Consider the following 27,213-nt stretch of genomic DNA (forward strand, 5'->3'; position numbering starts at 1 on the left):
ATCTGACATTACAAGTTATTTTACCTATAACTGTTAGCTTACTTTCTATCTTTTTGGTGTAACTTATTATCATGCTGCAGCTTCTCCTCCTGCTCCATGCATTCACCCAAACACACAAACACGGAACATCGGCACTGACAGGCTGGGGTGAAGACGGTGACAAGTGAAGATCATTCGAGTTGTCGACAACTTACTGTTTGCAATTTGCAAGGAAAAAATCTAACCAAATTGGGACCTTGTTAATCAAATTGAATCGATTTAAGAAATTAGTGGCGATGCCCAGTCCTTGGATTCACATTGTAGTCCAAAGCTAATTCACGGGAGCCATGCAAACATTTTATTTCCTGTTAACCATTTGAAACTTTGCTTGATTTCTCCAAAAACATGGAAAGAAGGCATTGAGCAACTTAACAAGATAGGACCAAAATTTTGCAAGCAATGAATAAAAAGTTACAAGTAAATTACGAGAGATTAGCGACAAGAACAAAAAAAGAAAAGAAAAGGAACAAAAACAGGAAATGACTTGAAAAAGTTCTAAAATAAAAAAATAATTATAATAAATGTATTTCTTTCTGTAGCCTCATTTTAAATCATAAATATAGAGTTCTTGATATTTTCCCCTTGCTTTGCAATGGCGACGGCAGCGCATGCAGATGCAGCAGCCGGTAACTCCACAAATCCTTGCTAGGTTTTTGCTATATTTTTCTATTTCCTTGATACTTTTCTATGATTGAGTAGCTCTTGTCAGCATCGGGAGAAGTTGTTTGGGGCTCGGACAGAGTGCAGAGTGAAGTGGATGAGATGGGATTTTGGCTCACTCAGCAGCGGGGGATCTGGGACTGCTCTGTGCACATCTTCACAGAGCCATGATTAACCCCTAACATCCCGGATCAAGCTGTTGTACTGGATGGGCAGACATTGTTGAGAGCATTAAGGATGCAACTCTGATGCAAGTTCAAAAAATGCACTGCAGGAATTGAACGATGCCATCAGCAGCAACATCACCAGGTAACGGATGGAATCTTCATAGTAGCTGCTGATTCTAATCAACTCAAAGATGTAGCATGATCAAGGATAAATGAAATTTCATTTTTTAAACTTTGTTAAAAACCAATAAATCTACCTTATCTTACCTTACCTTAGTTATTTGATAATTTCTTATGATTCTCTCTCTCTCTCTTTTTTAAGTTAATTGTTAGATCCGTTTTTTGTCACATACAATTTTTAGGGGGATTTGCAGGAAATTTCCTTGCCATGCTACTTGCTATACCTTTGCCCAGGATTTTCAAAGAATCCTCAAAGTCATGCAAACTGTAGTACCAAAACTGAAGAACATGATTATCCACCAAACAAGTAAGTAATGCAAATAACTGTAACAGGAAAGACAAGAAAATGTATTAAACCTTTTCTTCAAGCTGCACTATCAGTTTATATTTTTTGACATTACAAAGGCTCAGAAATTTCAGTTAACATAGTCCTGGATCACTGCGACTCCTCTCTTACCATTCATATAACCATTTAGACAGAAGTACCTAAAAATCAACTTGCAACTGGCAACTGGCTAACTCTCAGTTGTTGAAGTGAATTCTGAAACATTAAGCTAATTTCACTTTGTTAACAAAAGGCCTGTCTTGTCTTCCCTGTGAAACAGAATGACAGAGGTTCATGTAATACCTGTTCTCCATTAGTGAGTTGAGTTGATGTTTATTTCAAGATTATGTCATGTACACACTTTCTGATTTGTCATCATTATGGTTCCTTTTTTTCCCTTCAAAACTAGTATCAAGCAACAATAGAATCAAGGCTGAAGAAAGATTTGGCAGGCAAGCGCGCGCGCGCGCACACGCACGCATGCACGCGCGTGCACACACACACACACACACACACACACACACAAACACACAGCTCATCACACACTTTCCTGTGGAGCACTGGGCCACTTGGCTTGGTGCTCTTCCCGGGTGAGGAGGGAACAAGTGATGCTGATTCATTTGGCTGCTGCTGCTGCTGTTTTTGTGCTGGCACTCATCGGTGCACATCTGGTACACAAGGTGCCAGATACACTACTTTCTGCTCTTTGACTTGTTGAGCTGATGACATTTTCATTTCGACACCGATTATTTGTAGTTGACTCCACTGGCTCAAAAACACAGATGCCGTCTTTGTTGTTGTTGTGTCTTCTACGAGAGTATAAATGCATGTGATACACAGTTTATGTGTCAATAGTAAATAAATAAATAAATAAATAAATAGCAGAACACAAAAATCCTTGTGTTTTTCTCATTTCTGTGACGCTCAGATGAGCCCAACACTATGCATCAGACTGAAATACCTTTACAGCTACTTGGATAGATTGCTATAAAAACATTCATGGTACTCAGAGGATAAATTCCAGAGACAGATGATTTGTACAGTATACGAAGAGTAGAACTGCCAGGCTAGATAAAAACAAACAAAAAAACCCCATCAGCGAGACACATTGTGCCAGGCACGATTGCTCCAAAAATGCATTGGAAGCGCATCTGGAAAAACAGCTGGTAGTGCCTATGGACCAGGGCTGCATATGCATGGCCAAAAGTGACATTGAAGAGCGGTGTGACTCAGTGCCTTGAGCTGAAAAGTTAAAATTTAAACTTTTATGCGTGCCCATAAACCGCCAGAAAAACGCATCACGCAGCAACAAGAGAGGAGCGTCTGACAGGTGTGCTGTACCATGGGGAATAGCGATGCATCTCGTTGTGATCGGCCGCTAATAACACGAAAAGTTTTGTTTTATAAAAATATGTTTTTCACATTTCTACAAGACCTTGCTATATTATTTTTTCATGTAACAACAACAAACTTGTCTTTATATTATTACATGATAAGGGATCACATTATAAAATGAAACACTTGACAAGTTAAATATATATATTGTTATAACAAGGCATGATCTTGTAATAACGAGAAAGGTTTCATAATATCACATGACATTAATACATGAAACATTTCAGGTTATAACATGATGAATAGGTATATTTTTTTAAACAAAAAAAGGATCTTGTTTTAGAGCAAGCATGAAAGTATTTTGTAAAAACCTGAAATATATTTTTTCATGACAAGAAGCGTGTCTTATTATAACTAAAAAGCTTCTTGTTATATAGTGAAGTGTTATAACAAGAAACTTTGACAATGATATTACCTGATACTGACTTTTTTTGTCCTGGCATGGCAGTTCCAGGGCTCCATATACATTATGACCAAATTCCTAGAAAATGTCATTTGTCTCAGCTGTACTTCATGCTGATTAGCAAATGTTAACATGCTCACTTACTACATGGTAACATGACTCTAGCATGTTAACATTGGCAAAGTGAGCATTGCATTTAGAGCAAAGCACCACTGTGCCTAAGACAGCCTCACAGAGCTTTTAGCATGGCTGTAGACCCTCAATCTGGTTTATATAACTGTACAGTTCTGATGCAGCCTCTTCATAGTTGTTCTAAATAAATTCTCACAGCTGTAAGGCTGCTGGGTTCAGCTGTTACCAGGCTACAGCTTCTGCTAATAGGAGCCTTAAATTCAATGCTGACAAAGAGACGCTTGACATGTCTACTTACCTGAAATGTGTATCAACGGCAGTAATGTGGTGTTATATGTAAAAGGTGGGATAATGGATACTAACATTAACACATTCCTCATCATAGATGTTCCTTTACAGAGAATTTCTTTCATTTGGTTGTAGATATTTGTGTTGCATTGTGATGTACCTGAAAATCCTGCTCCAACCACAATGTTGCTGTAGGTGGGGTGGCAGTCCAGCACAAAATGACGGTCAGGCGTTAGCTGCAAAAACAAGACAACATGAGGAGCCAGCAAAGTCCAAAAATAAAACCGAGAGGGTTCAGATTATTGGAGACACTGATTGACTCTGATCAAACTGTCAGTTTTGGACCATGATTGCAAACCTGGTGAGTATGAACTGTTGGAGTTACTACAGAGCTGAGCTGGGGTCTCAGATTCTGATTTTTGTCAGATATAAGCAAAGCAGCTTGCACACATTTAGTCAAGAGAACTGTAGCCTTTCGTCTCCTGCCTCTTCAGTCCAAAATATTGAGACATGAATAGTGAACTGAGCATTTGCAGATTGTCCTGAGAACCTTTTGACAGACTTTCTCTCCATTTCTGTCAAAGTCTTTGTGGAAAATGTGTTTGAATGGATGAAAGAGTCCATTGTAGAATACACAATGACATTTGACACAAGTCAACATTTTACCATAACCACAGAGACACATCTTATTTAACTCTCAGTCCTACTGCATGAATGGCTGATAATGGAACAAAACACTGGCTGTTAAGTGAGAATTGAGTGTGACTGTCCAGATTTTCAGGGGCATTGGACAAGGTCACAGAAATTATGTTTTCCTACAGCTTCAGTATGTGATCGTGGTACAAGCAGCGTGCTGTGTTGCTGGAGGGCAGAGCAGCTGCACACCCCCCAACCCTGTAACACACACACACACACACACACACACACACACACACACACAGAGAATTTAACACCTGCGTATGGCACTGGGCGAGAGAGAGGACCTTTTAGCAATAAATTAAATACAGACAGCCCTATACACACTATATTAACAATTTAACTGCCCGAACTGCCTACTCTGTTGTTGATGATGCAGACCTGTTACTGGCTGCCTCAACAATACAATCTAAAGTCTAAAATGGCTCCGAGAGACTGTAATGGCCATTAAAATAAAACCATATACTACATACTGCTTATTTAGCTATTATTCCAGTAATGGTGGAAAACATTGTGGATTCAAAGGGGTTTCTTAGACATATGTCAAATGTCATGACAATCTGCCTATTACATGTTAGTTTTGCATAACAGGTAACGGAGGGGGTTGACAAAATTCTCCTTAGAGGACAATAAATGTCCACAGCATATTTAGTTTTTTTTTGTCTTTCAATAACTTTGGTATTTCTAGATTTGTATGGAAAACAGCCTGACATGGAAAGTTTACAGCCTTTGCAAATAATAAAGAGCCAAATGTGTAAAATTGGTATTTTATTTGAGACAAACCTAGCCACAAATAATCTCTTTTGCGTATGCAATGTTCCTGCGGATCCATTAAAAGTCTTAAAAGGCACTGTAGTCACTAATCTAAAACAAGAGTCCTCAAATAGCATTTAAAAGTCTTAAATCCTGGAAAAGTCTTAAAAATGCTAAGACATGGTATGTGGGATTTTTTTTTTTGTTTTGTTTTTTTCATATGTTGTATTTAGGAGTGAAACTGAAAATCATTTAATCAAATGAACTGCATCAAAGCCTCTTTGATGCAGTAATGATGATTATTACTGTGGTACAATGGGCTTATTTCTTCGTCGTATTTTGTTTTTGGCCAGGACACTCGGATGAGAGGATCCACTGTCTTCTTGTTAACTGTCACTGGCTGACGAGGGGAAGTGCAAATTCAATGAAAATGGGCCATTTACTGGCTGAAACCAGGACAGTTTTGGTTTCTGTAAAACTGGTTACTGGTTACTGTAAAAATCTTATTCCAAGTGGCATTAAAATTTCTTTGAAAGTCTTTAATTTTATTTGCTTTAAACTGTAGTGCAGGGACCTGATGCCAAGCTTGTAGCACCCAAAAATTTAATTACTGCCTGAAAATGTAATAAAATATTCTCTTGACCTGATTGAAAGTGTAATAAAAACAACAAAAAGTCATAACTTGACCAGTTATAAAATGAAAAGCTCTGACTGATGTGTAATAACGTTTTTACCAATAATGTCAAACCTCTCAGTTGGGTCTTTTTTTCCCTTCAGAACTACTGATGTAGTAATTTTGATGTACTATGTAACAAGACATCAGACATCTAGTTCCTAATACTGCAAGGGTTTCAAGCAGAGGCCTATAAGCTCAGTTACCATTTTTACCTATTCAGTGACAGGTAGTCACTTAACAGGCATTAATTGAAATGAAAATCTTTGCGATACAATCATTACTTTAATTTTATCTTTTATTTATAACTTTACAATTTTATATAGCTTTATAACTTTATATAGCAGTTTCTAACAATTGCATCCCCCATGCTGTTATCTGTCTCTTCACATAAAACACTTAACTCCATGCTGGCTATTCTTTCTGCTCTTTACACAGGCAGTAGCTTACTTTATAGAATGAAGTCCCAATTAGAGCACTGGTAATCCAAATTTGGTCATCTTGAAAAGTTTGCGTCTGGATCAGGGTCCGATACAGTTTTGCTTTGAAAAACTGGTACAAAAGTAAAACGGATCCTGGATAGCAAAACACTGGATTCCCAAATCCGGATCATTTTGATCCAGATCAATTATTTTCAACAAATGGGCGAAGATCATTTATTTTCTGATGAGGCAAAGTGAGCGTCACTTTGCATTGACAGGACAGATTCCAGCACCTCCCATGTTGAGACAGGAACCTATTAAATTGGATCTGGCACCTCCTGTGTCACTTTGAAAATACATTTTTGTCCAATATTTAATGTTAGCTGGCTTGTTAGTCTTTATTTCCCATTGATGTCATGCAAAAATCCCTTGTTTGCCTATCTTAGATGCATTTTAAATTAATTTTAAAAGAGACAGAAAGACAGAGACTTCTTGGGTCATGCAGCGTGCATGTCACATGAACTGATATGATTTGAAACTGCAGTCTGAATTAAGATAGCCTGCTCTCATCTGGGAGGAGGAAACTGGTAAAATGGCAAAAAGACAATAACGTGTTGAATTTCCTCAAGTAGTCAGACCCTAAGCAGGCCAAAGTAATTTGCCGGATCAACAGTGTGGAGACCTTGGTGAGGTCATATATTGCAAAATGACATAGAATTGCCCGGGACACAAGGAGTAAAGACACAAGCAGGGCTCTGTGGATGTTTTATGGGTTGTTTTGGACAAATAAGCATGAAGGTAGAAAGGAATTTTTATTGTTATTCTCTGCTGCGTCTGTGCTGATTATTACGAAAGCATATTGCTGCCACTCTAGAATAAAAAATATGGATCAGTTTCACGTTATAACGTGAAAAGTTTCACGTTATAACGTGATAATTTATACATTATGTCAGCAGGAAAAGACAGTGAAGATGGTGTTTTGATGATTATATTGACTCGACACCACATTTACTGCAGTTTAAAGGTCTCTCTCTGTCATGGAGATGAGGAAATACAAAGACCTCTGTTTTACTCCTCCCTTTCAAAACAAAAGCCCTCTGACAGCCCTCTGTGGACAGAATCCCATCAGTTGCTGATACAAGGCATTTGATTTTGAAACATTTACAGGACCCTGTGCAGGAGCTTGTACGACTTCATAAATGAGAGGAATTTGTGCTTATAAATATGAAAATACAGCACTAATATCTGTGGGCAGTGACGCAGCAGCGACATTGCAACCACGCTGTATGTGTGAAGACCAAAAGCATAAAACCATACATCCATGCATGAAACACGCTGCAGCTCGGCGAGGCTGAAGTCACGCTATTGTACATCAAAAACTATGGAACCTTTCATAGACTACAGTATTACTACCACCTAGTGGTCAAGATACTCTTTATTCATCAAACTAATCTATATAATAATACAAAATAAATATGCTAAATGGCTCCTACACACGCACAGGTGTAGGAGCTCCTGGTCCTCCTTGCTGTGTGAAGCAGGGAAGTTGGAGCAAAACAGACTTCTTTGTATTTCCTCATCTCTGTGACTGGGAGAGACTTTTAAACTGCAGTAAAACGTGGTGCAGAGTCAATATAATCATCAAAATACCATTTACACTGTCTATTCCTCCTGACATACAGTAAGTCACATACAGTATAAATGATCACGTTATAACGTGATCATTTATACTGTATGTGACTTTTCATCTGAAACTGATCTGTATTTTTTTATTCTAGAGTGGCAGCAATAGGTTTCCGCAGATCATTGATTTGGAGGGTGGCGATAATAAAATTAATGCAATGTATGCTGTTATGTGATTTAATGTTTTTCGTTGGCTACTTATTTTTGGTGTATGATTACTGAAAGCCCCGCAAGCCAGAGGGTGTTTTTGCTGTTAGATGGTGAAATGCAGCTAAATTAAAGGTGGAGAGTTGGTGTGGCCCTGTCTGTAGTGCTGAAACAGGTACACAGCTACACATAGACATCTGTCCTTTAGCCTGCTTGTTCTTGCGGCATATGCTACAAACGGTTAACAGCTGTTTCCGTGCATCTCATCCTACTGATTTTAAGTGAAAAGAATACTCTGATGAATACATATTGCTGTGTTTGTAAAAACACTGTTGTTTAGGTTTGTCTTGTTGTAACAGCTAGCACTCATGCAGTCTAATATGTAGCATACACTGTGGATTTTTCAGTGATTCCCCCTGTCTGAGTTTTTGGAACACCCCCCTCTCTTTGTTTGGGGAACTCCTACTTTACAAATTAAGCACTGAGCGGCATTCATTATTTATGACCTTACCCTACAGCAATAACCACAGCATAACATAAAATTTCAATGCATTCGCTACATAAAAACGGGCAAATGTAAAGTCATTTAAAGCATGGTACCTTGAACTGTGTTTTTTATACTTTCATACTAAAGCTTTTAAAAATACTTCTGTTAACATCACTGATGTTAAAAATGTATTACTTAAATATATATATTTTCAACAATTTAAGAAGTAACTTGAAAGTGGCTTTTATGTATTCTTATTTGTATGTGATCCCTGATTCCTATATTATAGAAATACTACTGGAATGTCTTTAATGAAAAAAGGCAGGGGCATTGGAAGTTTCATCATTAGCTCATTCCTTTTGAACAAATGTATCGTTCAAATAATTGTTGAATTTTTCTGGATATATACAGATAAGCCCCAGATGTAAACACTTTGACAGGAGGCAAACATGTATGAGCCCTGTGATGAGATGCGCTGATACTGACCGTGTACATGCAGCTCTCCACCACCGCAGGTTCAGGGACCAGGCCAGGTAAACAGCGGGTGATGCAGCGCTTGAGGATGACAATATCAGACCTGTCTGTCTGCTTGTCTCTCTGGTCTGGGTCTGTCTCACTGCCCATATGGTAGCATATCTGCACACAGAATTACATCATCATAAAACAGTAAAAGCATGGCAATCTGTATAAATTAATAGCAGCGGCAGTACACCATCCAACAGTTTCTGCATGCATGCAGAAACTGTTGGATGGTGTTTTGAACAAACTACTAGAATTAATTCTCCTTTAGTTATGTTGTGTCTTTGTCTCATTTCTGCCTTGATATTCTGCCACCATCAGCATTTTTTCAGTGACAATAACTCCAAACAGACACGGACTGGACCTACTTAAGCATGTTGGCTGCAAAGCCACCCCTGTTCAAAGGAGCAGGTGTATAGTGAGCTCTTCACTCAGCAGCCCCCGTCCAGGATTATCATGTCATGGTGCAGGGAAGCAACACAACAGATTCTTGAACTGCCATGAGTCATTCCACAAATCCATAATCCTTCTTGTATTGACAATTTTAAAGCTGATATACTGTGAGTAGCACTTTAAATAAGAGCATCATTAACCCCTGAATGTATGTGTGACAGAAAGCAAAGAAGAACATCTTGTGGTTGCTATGCTTGGGGTGGAAAGCACAGCTTCTTGCTGTATCTTTACCATGGTGCATAGTACAAACAGGGAGTGGTTTGGAATGCTCTGAAATACTACCATAGTAGTAGAGTTATTTATATACTGCAAAATGAACTGCAAAAGTAGATTGTGAACATATGTCCGTTTTATTTTCTATTTTTTTACATTTAATTTAGAATCATATTGATAGCTATGATTCAAATGTAAACAACTGAACTGGCATATATATATATATATATCTATACACATATACAAAGTTAGTCCTCTTCATGGATCATCATCTTCATTCCAATGAAAGTTGCCCAGTGGCACATGCAGTCAGAAAAGTTTAATTAATCATTAATGTGCTGTCATTGCATTGATGCAGAATCGTCCATATCCCCATCGCAATGCATCTTAGAAACGATTCATTTCAACACTACTAGTTAGTGCAGTGCTGACTGGGGTTATTTTAAAGAGGCTGTCATACACACACTCCAAACTCCCAAAGCTGCTTTTGCGTGCCACTCCTGTCAGCCAGGTCTGACACATACAGTGTCACCAGAGACGAGAGGCACAGCGAGGAGGCTGACGAATTAAAAGAGCTGGAGCTTTTTTTCTCTACAGGATATTCTGATTTAGAAAACTTTCTGTCAGGTCCCTGAAGTGAAAATAACAACAAAAGCCAACAGAGTAAATAAAATGTTCCTCTCTGCTTCATTGGGGGATTTCTTTTCCAAACTATGTTAGATGGTCATATAGTAGCTCTGGTTACTGTGTCTAAGAGTGAACAAGCAATCTGTACATGTTTATTAATGTTAATTTTAAATCAAGGAAAAACACAGAAACAAAAAATATCACTAACTGAAATATACTGTATACTAAATACCATCTATAAAAAGTATTCACCTCCGTAAAAATTTTGCTGCCGACTTTTTTTATTCTGATCAACCAGAAACAATCTATAAAGGCAGACACCATCTGAATTAAGGACTTCAGTATAATATTTTCATGGCCTAGGAAAATTCAGTTAATGCATGAACATGAGTTACTCATCTCAAAGGCAGATACTGACACAAAACCTGCCCTTATATGGTATTTAGGGGGTGTTACCTGTGGTAACAGGTTACTTATGATCAGTGGAATTCATCACTGAGCACACCTGGTCAGAACAGATTGGAATGGTGAAGAGCATTTGGTGTACCTGAAGTTGACTTATATTTTTACCAGAAATGTAGAGAAAACACAAGAGAAATTCAAGAGAATGCTGCTGGATGAAGCCCAGTGTTTGTTTTCTTTGTTGTAATGAGCTGTAATAGCCGGTGGCCATTGTTTCACACGGACCATTCCACATTATGTCACCTACCAGTGGGACAGTCTGATAAGGCACGTAGCATTCTGTTAGTTGTATGTTTTCTACCTCTTGAGCAAAGTGCCCTTTTTCTCTGGTCTTGTTCCAAACATATTTGCGTCTCTATGCTGCAGAGACAGCCTAGTTTTATGTGAGGGCATTCTTTATATCTGTGAAATACTTACTTAACTATCCTTTCCCAGGATTGCAGACTGAACCTTTATATAAAAGATGATTAGTTTTTCCAACACTTGTCACAGAACAAGAAGACTTTAAAGTTATAAACTGACTCAAAATTGAAGTTACATAGCAATATCTGGCAAACAGGAGCTAGGCTCCTTAAAAACTAAACTTGTTTTTGTATTGTTTTTATTTTGAAGTCAAAAGCTACATAAGGCCACTTTGATAATTATGTAAAATATATTCCTACTTTTGAAATATGTCACTGTAAGTTTGTTAGCCAAATGCTTTTATGTTGAAAAGACACCACATGCAGTTAGTGCATTAGTGTAGGCATGTATCTTAATTTGATAAAGAGCTGTGTTTGCTCCAGTGCTCCCAGCACTGGATTTGAAAAATGAAGTTAAATGATCAACTAGAAAAGCAGATAGATAAAAATGCATTAAAAATAAATTCTCATTATTAAAGTCCACTTTATACCATTACCATGAATATTTAAGGGGCCTGACAGAATGTAGAGTTTCTCCTCTAAGTCACACTTGAGAATTCAGTACTGTTGAATACCTTCACCAAGCCTGGGTACTCATTGGAGGGGAGGCCATAGATGTGCTCGTTGGCCTCCTTGCCCTCAGTCAGCAGGAAGCAGGGAAAGCGTTGCTTCACGTTGTATGTTCCGGGAACCTTCTCTTTCCAGTAGCACACATTGATCTTCACCACCTGTAGTCATTAAACCAGGGAAATTATTAGTCGCAGCCAAGGCTCCAGAGATCTGTCTGCCGCTGAGGACCAAATGATTGACCACTGTGTATACAGTGCTGTAGTTTTGATGTACAAAGCTCCTTGATTGAAATTCAGAGGGATGGTGGCGCTCCAACAACATAACAACATTTGTGGGTTGTTGTTGTTTGACAGTGTCTACCAAAACTGTTTACATATTTATGACTAGAAAATTGATATAACTTTTGCCATGGTCATATGTTATTAACATTGTGCTTTGGTTAGATGCCTTTCTATACTTTGAGATTTAAGAGTGTTTAGGGGCTTTATGATGAAAGAATATGATTGCCATGCTTGTGCCAAGTTATTTCTCTTAAGTTGATTCAGCAATTTTTTTGTTGATATTATTTGTTACTCAGATTTTGCACAAAATTTAAGCATTTTTGATTACTTGAGAACTGATTAAAATAGGAAAAAACAACAACAAACTATTTTTTTTTAAATAAATGAATGATATGTATAATAAAAAAATTTTTAGTGACTGGATGGCAAGCATTCCTGTTCCATTGGAAACCGCAGTAAGACCCAATTTGGTCACTATACCGATGAAAGTCATCCATCATCTAGATGAATGAGTTCTTGTGTTTGTAAAGTTTCATATGAGACTGTGACTATCCTAGCGGTCACAGTAGGTCATTTTATACAGTGATGTCAAGTGTCAGTAAGTGATCTGGCTACTCTGGGTACTAACATTATTATACATGAATACATTTGGGCTCATTGAATCTGCAAGAGTCTCAGCCTTCAAGTCATTCCCAATTTATGCAGTTTAATACTGATTATGGATCCCAGTGTGCAGCAATATTCAAATATAATTGGCAAAAATAACATATTTGTATTGTATAAGAAAAACTACATGTCTTCTGTAAAAAACTGCATAGGACTAGCATAAAGTGGGCATGTCTATAAATGGGAGAATCCTGGGTACTCAACGGAATCTATTTTCATTCAGATATTTGAAGGTGAGAGGTTAAGGGCCGACTTTAAAAATGACCATATCAGTTATTCCTCTGAGCCTAACTTTGAAGTATTATTTACCTCCTTTCCCTTCAAGCTAGATGGTGCCAATGGAAACTTTAGGTCCTCTAGTTTCATATGATACCAGAGAAATACCAGAAATGTATTGGAAGGATAATCCCTTGAGATGTATCATCTAGTTTTCCAGGGGGTCCTTATAACAAACAAACAGAACGTACAAAAACAGAGAATACAATACAAGCAAACCCATAACAATACAAAACACTCATGCAAACATTAAAAAAAGCTCTCCCAGGCCTAGCTAATTCCAGTACCACAGCAGTATCTTCACTTTAATTTAAGAACTCATTTCCACTGCAGCCTCTGACAGATAGTTTTGCTTTGTCTGTCATCTTGTGGACTTTGTTTTTTAGGTTCTCTGTTTGTGTTTTTTCTTGGTTCATGTATTAATTCATGTTTAGTCTGTTTCCTGTTTAAATTGTAGGGTCACTCCTCTGGTTGTCATGTCTGCTTTTACTTCCTGTCTTTGTGTGTTTTCCCCAAGTGGCAAACCTCAAAGGTTAAAAAAAATGAAGCCAAATTGGGAGTGCCAACAACTGCATTTCCTCTAATGGCCACTTGAGGCTGACTCCAAAACTGAGTCAATCTACATCCCTGTAGACTATTTTGGTATTCTTCATAGCTTAATGCAACATTCATGACAACTGTATAGGAGTGAAGATTTTTATAACTCATTCGTTTACATTTTATTAAGACTTAGATTTACACATAATTAGGGGCAGGCTGCTTTGAGTGACAGGCTGTCTGATGATAGTGTTCTCAGCTTCTCAGTCAGATTTAAAAGTCCTCTTTTGAATTGTGAATCGTGAAATGTATCATATCAGTCTTTCTAAAGTGACGTAGTATATGAGCTGACTGTTATCAGGAAGTGGAGGAGATGGTGGATGATGTCACTTAATTGAGATAACCTATCATGCTGCAAACCACTGGTTGAGACCAACAAACAACAAACTCGGTTGGGATTTAGCCAGTCATTGCAAAGATTTTGCTACACTTCCAGTGGGGATTGTGCCAAAACCAGATGTTTTAAGCCAAAATATTACCTTTAATATTACCTAACAATAACCAAATTATTTTTGCGTCTTAATCCACTAACACTGTACCACAGCGATGATGCAATATGAAGTTTTATTGAATCTGCTGGACAACAATGTGCAAATGCAAAGTACTGAAGAATTTGAATTAGAACCAAAGTGCAAATATGCTTTTTCATAAAATATTTAGGGAGGCATGTATACAAAATCAAGTAACAGGCAAAACTGCATTACAAGCTTCTACCCAGATGGAAGTAAAACAACCTGCTGGGCCAACCTGCGTATGTAAAAGCACTCATGTGAACACTTGATCTTCTATTTAAACACTGTTGGTGATCCTGTTTGATTGGAGACACCCCGTCCATGCACTTGACTCTATGACCTGATTGTGTTGCAAGAAAAAGGCTCCTAAGGGGGTCGAATTTACAAAGAGTTCATCCTCTGAGCAGTATTAATGTGCTGTGCTCAGTCTGTGTATTTACTTTTCAGAACAGTGTGTTCAAACAGATGGTGCAAGAGGAAAGGTCACAAGGACACCAAAAAACATTAGGGACCATAAATATCCACATCTAATATGATGGAAATATGACTGCAGATTTCCCAGATGTTGGCAAGAGTGTTGTTTAGATGGCATTTTTGGCCTGATGGTAGCACTAGAGGGGAGATCAAGGGGTCCTGATAGTCCCGAGGAAATTACCTCGAAGGCATTCGAGTGTTCATACAAATTGTCATGGCAATCTTGTTCTCTGAAGTTGTTGGATATGCATAACCTCAGATATGATGGATATATTGTCAGATATTTTATATTTTTTGTAAAATTACACTTGTTCTCTGCAAGAGGCCCCACACCTGAATGAACACACACTTGCACAAAATCAGCAGCAATAAAGCCTCATGCTGGTTAAACCTTCACTACAAACCTCCATCACACCTACTCCATCCTCCTTATTACTGTGTTTCTATCTAATAGAAGTGCAATTACAAAAGTAGCTCTGCTCTGGTGAAGTGAGAATTGAGATTTAATGAAATGTACACATGATTGTACAAATGACGTCCATCTGAAGGTGGCAATAATAAGGACACATTGTTCAGGAGCTTTCAGTGTAATGAACTAACCGGCCTTGCACTCATTCCCAGAGACCATAAAAATTCAGACAGAAGTGCTCCAGCGAGCCAATGAGCTCCGAGCCTGTGCTTTTCTACCAGCTCACTCAGGCATGGCATTCCCCAGGCCCCCCAGCCTGCTGCTAACCTGAATAATGCAATTGCAATATCAACTGCAATTCTCCACTCTAACAGCTGTCTGCTTGTTTTCCCATCACCTTCTCTTTTCAGCCTGTGTGGCATATTGCAAGATGGAAAACACCGCTGTGCTGACTAAGGCCTCTGAGCTGTTTAAATATGGAGGAAAAATGCTTATGTGTCTATGGCATCTTCGGGTGAGCATTTAAAGGGGAGGCATTCACACCTACGGGCAATTTGGAGTCACCAATCAACCTGAGCTGCATGTTTTTTGGACTGTGGGAGGAAACCTGTGGGAGGACACGAGGAGAACATGCAAACTCCGCACAGAAGGGCCCCTGCCCATGGACCGAACCCCATTCCAACCAGGTTTCGAACCAGGGACCAGAAATACAAATACATTTGTATTTCTCTGTTTAATAAGAAATACAAATACATTTGTATTTCTCTGTTTAATAAGTTACAGTCGGACTCAGTTGAATACAACTCGGGGCGGCACGGTGGCGTTGTGGTTAGCAGTGTTAAACAGAGAAATACAAATACATTTGTATTTCTCTGTTTAATAAGGAAAATGTGTGAGAATATTACTTTACTTCCTTTGTCTTCTTTTGTGGGCTTCTGTCTAATGTCTGTCAGTAAGAAGCGCACTTGCCATCAGGGGGAGTTGGTGCCCAATTAAATTTCAGAAAAGTCAAGTCAAAGTCAAGTCAACTGAAAGGTATGAATGTATAAAATATTACATATCGCCCAAGTCTTAAAGACAATATGATTATCTGAGTAATATCCATTTAGGGATTATAGCCAGTTTCACTGATTGTGTAGCACTTTTTGTATATTTCTGTCTTCATGCATAAAGGGCTTTATGCATCTTGGCCACCCTGTCTACAAGCTTAGGTATAGAGCATGAAAATGGAACTGACCAAATGTCAAAAGTTTTGCTCCATTTTAAACATTCTGCATCATTACCATGCCAGTTAGTAAAGTATGGTATTTTTTAGTTTTTAGTCAACAATGTATGATACATTGTGGAAAACAATGTGATATAATTGTCAGTCCCCCTAACATGACTTTCTTTAAGAGGCTGTAGAGCCAATTTTTTAAACTAGGTAGTGATATCCTATGAAACTAGATAACATGTTTGTTGTTGTGTTTGTTGAAACACAACATTTTGAAAATTAAATGTCTTTATTCAGTTTTTTTACTGATTTAAACCACTGGGTCTATTTGTTTTGGAGAGGAAGAGATCTTTGTGGATAATTTGGCTCATGGTGAAAACCTCCAGAACAATGGACACTGAAGGAATTTCAACCAGGAGAAGTTTCAGGTGATGAAAATGGCCATTCTCTTTACTAGGGCACCTAGCAGTTCAAAGAGAACTAGCACATCAACCCCCCCATCTTAAAATAACTTTTCTTTAAAGACCAATTAAGCACCTAACATGTATAGATACATAACACATTAAAACAAGAGTGTTTCAATGTAAACTGTTAAAGAAACTACATTATATCGGTATGCGATTCCATAACTTTCTATATTGATACTTTTCAACTGGCCTTTATTCTTTAACAGCATAATGAAATTCCTGAAATTCAGTTCTGGCTTTTGGTTTTGGTGTGTCAACCCAAGATTTATAGTGAGTGACCCATTCTGGTCTCCCCTTGGAAAAAAGTCTGAGTGCTCACAAATTCAATCTCTTCACAAAGCTCACATTGTACTCTAGAGATGTAGTCACCTTCTTGTGTCCCGCAGGTTTGATATTAAGTAAAATGATCACACATTATGGTCCATGCTTAAGAAATTAAAAGCTGGCTTTTGGTATCATGTACATGTATGTTAAACTCTAGAATGCAAATACTATACTGAAATTCATACTTGAGTACAATACATATATGTAGGCAGCTATATTAACGTGAAATTGAAGTACCTCAAGTGGCAACTGTAAGCCGGTGTGGGCCAACAGTCTATTAGCCCATGGTCCAGCAGTTATCACCACACGCTTGGCTCGATAAACGCCGTCAGATGTTGAGACTGTCACAACAGGGCCAGGCTTTATGTCCATTACCTTCTCTTTGTCTCTTATGACCCCACCCAACTTCTGGAACTGCCCCTGGGAAACAAGAAGATCAGGTCATGTGTTAATGAAAAACCTCCATTGCAATCATTTGTTAACCTGTTATTAGGGGCTGTTAAATATAAAATATAGATTGATGAGTAATGGCTGCTAAAAGCATCTTAATTTGCCTTATCACTTAAAGAATGCAATTCCAAAACGAAGAAAACAAATAAAATCAAAATACCCTGCTGCTGAAATTGTAAAACAATTTGTACTTTTAGATAATAGTACCAAAAAAAGATGATAATATTTCTTCAGGGAGTGCAATTTGACAGTGTGGACCATTACAAAGGGACTGGGCTTATTGAAGGGTCAATGACCCACCTTTTTTGCAACCCTAATGGTTCAGTCTACCTCTGCTATATTTTTGCCCAAAGTATACGTCCAAGCCCACACTGCCATCCTGGTCCTGATGAAGCTCTCTGCGTTTGTAGAAGAAGAAATTAGGTTTCCAAATGAGAAAAGAGAGAAAGAGCAAGTGAAGAGAGAAGATGAGAGAAAACAACTCCACACCAAGTTCTCTCAGAAGAAAGTTGGGCAGCTGTAAGAATTAGCTGGAAAAAGACAGTAACGTCAGTCAGCTTATGTCCCACAGATGGTAATCCACGTCTGAGGATATCTTACCTTAACAAAGAAAGACACTAGCAGAGGGAAATATTTGAAAGGTGTTTGGTAGACAGGTGGTTGGCATATATCAATATGGTAAATCAGCTAAAAGAAGAAAATTCTAAACTTAATTTTCAGGTACTTCGAGCCAGATGCATAAAACTCATATTCATGTCTAAAAGTGTGTATAATTACAATGACAGAAAAATGCATATGAATTATTTTTCTCAGATTAGTAAAGCTGCATGTACATAAGGTACTCAATCATTGTGGGGATGAGCGCACATGCACAGACCTTATTTCCACTCCCACAGTGGGCCATAAATCAATGTAGAAACAGCCTTAAACACATCTGTATCATGATGATCAATGATTCATGTATAGCTCTCATGTTGAGACAGATTTGACAAAGAACTTCAGAAGCAAATTAAATGATCACTAACAGAGAGATGATAGCCCAAATGAAAAAAAAAAGAATCATGAAATCCAATAGTGATAAAAATTTTAAGGTTTTTTTTAAGTTTATAGATGTTCCTTTAATTGACATTTTACGCAACACTGTGTAGAAGTATCAGTGGGTATTTTATTATGCCTCCCTGCTGGCAGAAACCAAGGCAGGAGGTATTATGTTTTCGGGTGGTCTGTCTGTCTGGCACATTCTTGTTAACATGATATTTCAATAATGCCTTAAAAGGGTTTCTTTAAATTTAGCATAAACATCTACTTGGACTCAAGGATGATCTGATTAAATTTTGGTCAAGGTCCCCTGTGACCTTGTCTGTCTCATTATTGTGAACTCAATATCCCAAAGAACCTTGTATGCTTGAGGATGATTTGGTCCCCAGATTTTGTGGCGGAGTGAGTGCTCTTAACTTTCATGCTACTCTTTGGTACAAGCAGTTGCAGACACGCTGCAGCGGCAAAGAGGAAGTGAGACTCTTTACCATAAGGCTCTGAGATATCTTCATCGTCTCTCTTGTGCTTAGAAGTGGTAAATATATAGCCCAAAGCAACCTAATAAAATACAGTCTCCGGCTTTTGTTTGATAACTAATGTAGGCAAAAAAAAAAGTTGCACATTTGCGATCTGTGGTTAGTGCTGTTAAGCTTATTTACTATGATACATGAATGCCGCTGTCACACTCAGTATGTTTGGATAATGTTAGAAAAATTCTAATTAAAATTGTTGTGTCTAATACTGGACTTTTAACATACAAGTAAAACTGTTAGTCTTTTTTGTACTAAGCTGTACTAAATTGAATTTCTCAAAATTACCTCGATAATGTGATGAGATGAGGGACATACAAGTTGAAAAGGTAGTATTTCATATTTGATTTAAATAAAAAAGTCTCACACCAGCCAACCCTCTTCTCTGATAAATAAAGCATCGTCCCACAACCTGTTGTAAATACAGCAACATATTTTAGCCACCTAAAAATGCCTCATTTTAAGTGTACTATATGTGTATATGAATGTTATCCCCTCTTTAGCTTCCACAACAGCTGATGGCGGCAGCGGTAGAGCAGCAGCTCTGCCGTTCAGTGGAGTAAAATGACAGTTTTCTTCAGTGGAATCTGGTGTTTTTGATATAACTACTTCAAATCCCTGTCAGTCTGCTGTCTTGCAATGTAAAGTGGGGAAAATACTTTATTTTAATCAATGAAGGCAGAGTTTGCTCAGCCTCATTTGATAAATGTATGTGACGCAGCGGTTTTCTGCCCTGAAGTTATTATAAATAAACAGTTGTGATTGTAATTGGGTCTATATCATAGACTCTATAAATAGTATAGGTTTAAATAACAAGTAGCTGAAAGAGGACATATCTCCACCTGTTGGGCAGAGTGGGACATACTTCTGTCAATAAATGGATTCTTTCCTGGTGCCTGTATACTAGGACAAGGACAGTAGTCCAATTAAACGATCTAATTGAGCTATAACCATAGCTCCACTAAACTGTGCATGAAAACATACTGACTGAACGTCCTGCTGAGCCCCATTCAAACGTTAAAACTCTATATGGAAAAGAAAAAAACCTGAGTAGTCGAATGTTTGTACTGAACTGCAGACTTTGATTTGCCTGGCATTATTCTGAGTCAGATACAGCCCTACTGATGTGTATCTGTTTAATCTGTTTTATCAATTTTCCCTCTGAAGCTATTCAAAAGTAAACTTGGCATTTGTATCACAATTCAATGCAGGTTTCAGCCAGCCAGTGACTTGATCAAGAGTGTCTGAGTGTGGTCATGAGACTGTTTAGGGCCCTAAACAGACCTGAGCTGCCCTTAGTTTGTGTTGGAACTGAGAGAAAAAGAAGATATAAAGAAATGTGCCACTCTGAGATAATACTAAGGACAAGAGGCTTTTAAATAGCCATTGCACATAAATGCACGAAATAATAATTTACCTCTCTTAAAAGCTTTTTTTCACAATTGACCGCTGCCCCCCCAGAAAAAAAGAAAAAAGGCAGCTGAACAATCTGTCGGGTCAATTGAAAATGGCACATCACTGAAATAACAAAGCAGTGTTTTGTGCTTGACCTGGCAGCCATGGATGAGTCTGTTCTCCTCCACTACCTTCTCTCAGTGCACACAGAGTCCACTAATGTGAATTTACTGCTGAAAGACATTCCTGCTGTGAGCTATTATTAGATTAAAACAATGAGCATAAAATATGTTCAATTATCCACATCTTGGTATTTTTTAGCCCAATTCTCACTAGTTCTTTGGTATTTGTAATTTTGGCTGGAGCAGGTTTCTTTAATGAAGACACAGCTGTCTGCCATGAACCCTGGAACAGACATCAAGGTCAATTAATCTTTTATTGAATTATTTACTTAAATAGCACACCGACCAATTTACATTGATGCATTAAATATGTATGTATGCATTAAAAATGCATCTGAAAGGGTCATGCCTTTTATCACATTAAGACACTATGTGCACTTTCACATTTATAAAGGAAAGAAAGACCTTACAATATTCAAAATCTTTGAAAAACTCAGGATTGGGAAAGTTTAAGAATGAACTTTGTAAAACTCCATAATTCAATTTTATTCCAGTCATGCATGGAGTCATGAAGGCAATTTAAGAGAAAGCTATAGCTTTTAACAACTTGTATTTTATTTTTGTAGTATTGTCTATCAGTTTTATCAGTTATTATATTGGCCTCACCAAATAGGCTGAGATTTAGGAACACTTGGACTTCACTAACTGCTTACTGTTAAGCAGTGTTCTTAAGATATCGCGTGCACAAAAATGAGACAGATGGAGTCACAGTGACCTTGACCTTTGACCTATGACCACAAAAATCTAAAAAAGTTTATAGGTTAGACCAAGTGGATGTCTTTGCCAAATTTAAAGAAAGGTGTTACGGTAACTGTGACTGAAGCAGGAGGTGCATCAGTATTTACAACTGTTTGGGTAATAATTTACCACTAGCCTTTGTTTTCCAAATAGATTTGGCTAATCTGGAATACAGAAAAGATGTATGTACAGAAATTTGTGCCTGCCAAAATGTTAAAACGTTAAAACCTTTGAAACACATAGCAGAGTTCCCACACATTTTCATGGACAAAATTTGAAAACTTTTCCATGACACATGATAACAATTTTTTTTCTTACTTTACTCGCCAGGTGTTTTTTGGACAAACATAATTTCAGCTAGCTGCATACATAACAGGAGAGACGGAATGCAGGGAGAAAATGGAGAAATGTATGTGATGTTAAACAAAACATCACACATCGACACACATTAGAGCTAAGTGATGCTGTCAGCTGCAGAAATAATTTAGCCGTTGTGTAACATAACTTGAAAGGTTATTCACAGACAGTTACAATAACACTTTCATTCCACACAATAAAATTCCATGATTTTTCCAAAACTTTCAGAGATTTTCTTCTAATTTCATGACTTTTCCAGGTTTCCCATGACCATGGGAACCTTGACATAAGGACACGCCTTTGCCTCAAATGACATCACACTGAGTGTTTCATTTCCTCAGTAGATCACATGTTTGACTCATGTTCAGTATCTCTATTGTACCTGTACAGCCTTGAGTGCACGGTCGGCATACAGAACTCCAGCAGTTATGTCCACCACCGCTTCATCTCCCTCTGCCAGGGTGACATGGGGGATGTGTTGGCTGAAATTGTCACTGTTAAGGATCATGATAGGAACCTTGTTCCTCTGAAGAGTGTTCTTAAACAGCTGGTAACTCTGGCTGTTCTCTGGTCCCATCACCAGGAGCCCTGTTTGTCTGAGAGGAGAGATAAATGGAGATGAAGGTGGCATCTTGTTAAGAAATGGTCAAGACACATGAAACCTTTATAAATCACCCACTATGTTACAATGGGAGTGCTAATATAAAAGGACAGCTGAAATCCAGAGGACATACTGGTAAGTGTGTTACAACAGTCAAACAGGGAAGGGACTACAAAAAGTGAACTTCACACTGGTTGGATGCTAAGTGTAAGCACAGACAAAATATTGGTAAAATCCTCACAGCTTAAACTAGAACTGTTGCCTTGCAGACTAGTCAAGTTGAACATACGGTTTACAACCCTGTCTGCGAAAACATGGGTACTTCACAAACATCTTTCCACCAGCTGCACAGAATATCTATACAATCAGCACAGATGGGGTCAAAGTGACCTTGACCTTTAAATTCTGACCACGATTTCTTATCAGTTCATTGTTGAGACCAAGTGGACATTTGTGAACAGACAACCCAAGAATATAGTGCCTCCAGCTACAGTTATTGTTGGTGTGGAGGTTTAAAAATGGTATGCATGCACAGCTACAGTATGGTAGGTCAGAGTTGAACAAAGAAATCAGTCTGCAAAACCTGATTTAAATTTACAACAAATAGATGGATTGTAATTTAAATATGTACGCCTGTTTTCTCTTCCAAAGCAATTTGGCAACATTTTATGTGACCGTTTAACCACTTTGAACTAACCATGTCAAGAGCACAGTCCACACGTAGAAAACTCAGAGACAAAGGTAAAACCCTGGTAATAAAAATCCAGAAATTGCCTAAAAGAACTGTGTCTTTAGGGCCAGGCCACATGGACCTGCTAGTTGGTCCCTGGGCAAAAAAAATGTGCTCTGGGCCCACACTCAAAACACTGAGTTAGATTAGTAATCATTTTACAAATATTTAGGTTATTGAGGTCATTCTGGGCCTTTGGAACATCATGTATGACAAAACAATTTCAACTCAAAGGTCACTTACTGGCTTGAAAGTTTTCATCACATCTCAGGGTTATCAGTGAATCTAACTAGCTCATGTGTCATGCAATTATTAATATATAACTGTAAAAATACACTGCATCTACATGTCTTATAACTTAGGTCAAAAAGTGACACTAATATAAAGTATGACATGGTTTTCATTAGGCTTGGGCAGTATGTAGTATTTTATACCTACCTGAAATTTCAGTGGCATTATGCTATATGATGATGTAAGTTTGTTGCGCTAACAACTCCCTTGACAGCAAGAGTAATACTTACTTTCAGCTTTTCAGACAAATAGATACCTAATAGTAACCCACAAAATGTTAAGTAGTGCTAGTAATATAGTTAGTAAGTCCACTGTTCTAACAATCACCAGCTCCGTTTTGGTCAAAGTAAATCTTTAATTCACCAAGTTAGATGTAAAAAAAAAAAAAAAACATGCCCTTATTCCCGACAGTCTCTCTTTGCCTGCTGGCCACTGGCAGTTTACAGTCCAGTAACTCTTCCCTCTGCCACTGGGTGTCGCTGTGTCTTTCAGTTCAGCTGTTCCACCAGTAGAGCCCAGAGACTGAGCTCTGGTGGTGTGTGCTGTGCACTGTGGTTTTAATAGAAAGAGGAGTGCCTGTATTTATGGTATTTGAAAACTCAAGATTTCTTAATACTCTGGTATGCAGTAATACTGTGATACCTAGTTTTTATCAGGTTGAAAGCTCTAAGAAAAAGTAGTGAGTCAACCTTGAGTTTAGTATATTGCCTCACTGAAAGTGGAACTAAATTTTTGTCAACAACCTGCCTGCACCCTATCTCTAAGGCTGAGCCCAGCCATCCTGTGGAGGAAACTTGTTTCGGCTACTTTTATCCACGATCTCATTCTTTCAATCACTACCCAGAGCTCATGACCATAGTTGAGGGATGGAACATAGATGGACTGGTAAAAGTGAGAGCTTCACCTTCTGGCTCAACTCCTACATCACCACAACGGTCTGGTGGAGTGCCCTCATTACTGCAGATGCTGCACCAAACCGCTTGTCTATCTCACGCTCCGTTCTACCCTCACTGGTGAACAAGACCCGAGATACTTGAACTCCTTCTCTTGGGGCAACAACTGTCCCCCCACCAAGAGGGGATGGTCCACCGTTTTCCAGCAGAGAACCAAGGCCTCAGATTTGGAAGTGCTGACTCTCACCCCAGCCGCTTCACACTCGGCCGCAAACTGCCCAATTGCATGCTGAGGGTCGCAGTGTAATGATGCTAACAGAACCAGATCGTCTGCAAAAAGCAGAGATGCAATTCTGAGGTCCCCAAACCAGACCCCTTCCTCCCCCCGGCTGCGCCTTGAGATCATGTCCACGAAAATCACAAACAGGATCAGAGACGAGGGGTAGAGGCGTTTGTCTTCACGCCGAGTATGTGGACACAGCTCTCACTTTGGCTATAGAGGGACTGAATGGCTTGCAGGAGCAACTCTGGTACCAGATACTCCCGCAGCACCCCCCACAGGACTCCCCGAGGGACACGGTCATAAGCCTTCTTCAAATCCAGGAAACACATACAGACCAGATAGGCAAACTCCCATGCCCCCTCCAGCAGCCTTGCAAGGGTAAAGAGCTGGTCTGTTGTTCCATGACCAGGATGGAATCCACATTGTTTCTACTGAATTCAAGGTTCGACGATCAGTCGGAGCCTCCTTTCCAGGTGTTTGGAACAAAGTGCAAATGAGCTTTGGAACAAATGAGCTTTGACTCATTTTAACCCTTAGGGACTATTTGGCACATTTTACACGCTTTTCATGCTTAATCATTTTGGCTGTATTCATGCTATGGCACACATTTCGGCAAGATTGTGTATTTTTGTTAAATCTTGGAATATCCATCTCAGCTCCTACAATAAGTCTAAAATACACAGTGGAAACAAAATTGTGATGTTCATACTGTCAAGTGCAAAAAATGCTCCATTGAAACCCATTCAGACTGCCATCAAAGCATAAAAACATGCATTGTATTACTTCTGGGTGTCATTCTGGGTTTTCGGTAATTTTTTACCACATCTTGCATGTGGAGAAAATACATGCTATTTCCACGAGTTGCACTGTCACAATCAATATTGCTGCCAATCATTGATATATCCTATACCGAAATAATGAATTTAAAAAAAAAACATCTAACATCTAAAAAAATAGTGGCATGATGAAAAAAAAACTGGCATTTAAAGGGTTTAAATTCTGAAAATCAATGAATATTTGATATTTATGATTAGGACTGATGTTGGTTAGAAATTAACATGAAAGTATATAAAAGAATATAAAAGAATATAATATTAATGTAAATAGTAATAAATAACATTTTTTAAAGCTTGATTTTGAAAAGTGCATTTTGTGTGCAGAGCTATACGTGTGTGTATCAAAGTTGGCCCTAAGGGTCAAGGTACGTCATCATCACCATGTTTGTTTTCCTAAATCTAACCACAGTAACTTTACTTGCCTCAACCTAACCTCTGTAACGTTTTGTTAATTATGTAACATTATGTTGATTACTTAACTTTATGCTAAGGACATAACATCATCCGTGGAGCTGTAATTCGTAGCATATCATACAAACCGTTGTATAAGGATACGTTGGTTAATTACTTCTCTGTAATGCACAAATATAAGTAACTGACAGGATTATCACATTTTACTGGAATTTTATCTTATATGATTTCATGTGACATATTGATTGAATGACTACCATGCAGATGCAGCAAAGGGCCAAGGCTGCTGCAGCGAGAATACAACCTCTGTATATGCGGCGCTGCTCAATCTACTGAGCCACCAGGCTCCCCAATTACAAGTGTATTTACTAGAGAAGCCAAACTTGTGCTTTCACAGCACCAGCACCATCAATCCTTGACATGTTTGTGCAGACAAGTTTCGGCAGTGCCATTTCTAAATAACAGCAAGAATATTCTGACAAATTTAAACTTCTCCACCCAGAAACTTGTGACCTGATGCCATCAAAGGCAACTCCAACTCCTGTGTATAAGCCCAGCTGGTCTGTGCTGTGTCATATCAAAGCACACTGAAAGGGACGAGAGAGAAAATAATCTAAATACATCAATCTAAGGTCAGTGCACCACTCACTGCTGTTTAGGGGAGACTTAGATTGGACACTTTGTAATTTTTCTTTGGAAACTGACCTAGTATTTAGGTTTCATGCATAAATTCATGTCTATCCAGTAGTGTTGACTAAGGGTGCTTTCACACCAGTATCGTCCTGGGGACTTAATTCATTTTCACACTGATCTTTTGAAAGGGGACAAAACCACAGTGTTACGCAGTTACAACAGCTGCTTGTTTGGGGAAGTATTGTCCCAAACGAGCAATGACCAGGAAGAACAAAAGCATGAGGAAGAAGAAAACCTGGCTCATTGATTGGCCCGGACCGAAAATGGAAATCCATCCCGTTCAGCTGACTTGTTCACCACAAAAACAATGGAGCAGCACAAAATGTATGCAGTCTTGGGGGTTGTGTTTTTACTTTGGTGTTCAAACCTAAATGTTTCTTCACAAGAAGCTGCCCAGTATGAGCAGTAGGGTAGCGAGCTATCCAGCATATTGCTCTGTGCATGAGACAAATGCAGTAGTACCGAAAACAACAGAGGAGGTCAAGAGACTATGACGTCCTGCTGTGGTTACACAGACGCTGAGCGAGGTATTGCAAGGATTTAAAAGTTTTCAGATCATATATATGTCCCTAAATCATAAGCAAGAGAGAATAAATCACATTCATCATAAATAAGAACTACATTTTTACTAAAAACAGAGTTTCGTAGCCAAGGTAATTTTAATAATTATGTAATTATGTCTTTGACTACCTGTTAATCACTTTCAAAAGAAACTGGTTATCAAGCATATGGAGTGGTTAAAAGTACATAAATACAGGAATGCATATTTTTGTTTTAATCAGGCTTTTATTGATCCACACAAGAAATTCAATTCCTTTTTTAAGACTTGATCCAGTAATTCTTTATCCATTTGTATAATTACTGTGTGTTA

General features: G+C 38.4%; 1 protein-coding gene across 1 annotated transcript in view; it reads right to left on the minus strand.

The window, feature by feature from the left end:
* Nucleotides 1-27,213, minus strand: part of LOC121942766 (peroxisomal sarcosine oxidase-like) — a 68,798-nt gene that overhangs the window by 6,766 nt on the left and 34,819 nt on the right. The window contains exons 3-7 of the mRNA XM_042486015.1: nt 21,987-22,200; nt 17,152-17,334; nt 11,701-11,853; nt 8,937-9,086; nt 3,750-3,825 (exon numbers count right to left, since the gene is read on the minus strand). Coding sequence (XP_042341949.1) covers nt 3,750-3,825; nt 8,937-9,086; nt 11,701-11,853; nt 17,152-17,334; nt 21,987-22,200 — 776 coding nt within the window. The remainder of the gene's footprint in view (nt 1-3,749; nt 3,826-8,936; nt 9,087-11,700; nt 11,854-17,151; nt 17,335-21,986; nt 22,201-27,213) is intronic.

This window comes from Plectropomus leopardus, chromosome 5, assembly GCF_008729295.1.
Source record: "Plectropomus leopardus isolate mb chromosome 5, YSFRI_Pleo_2.0, whole genome shotgun sequence".
NCBI classification, from domain to species: domain Eukaryota; kingdom Metazoa; phylum Chordata; class Actinopteri; order Perciformes; family Serranidae; genus Plectropomus; species Plectropomus leopardus.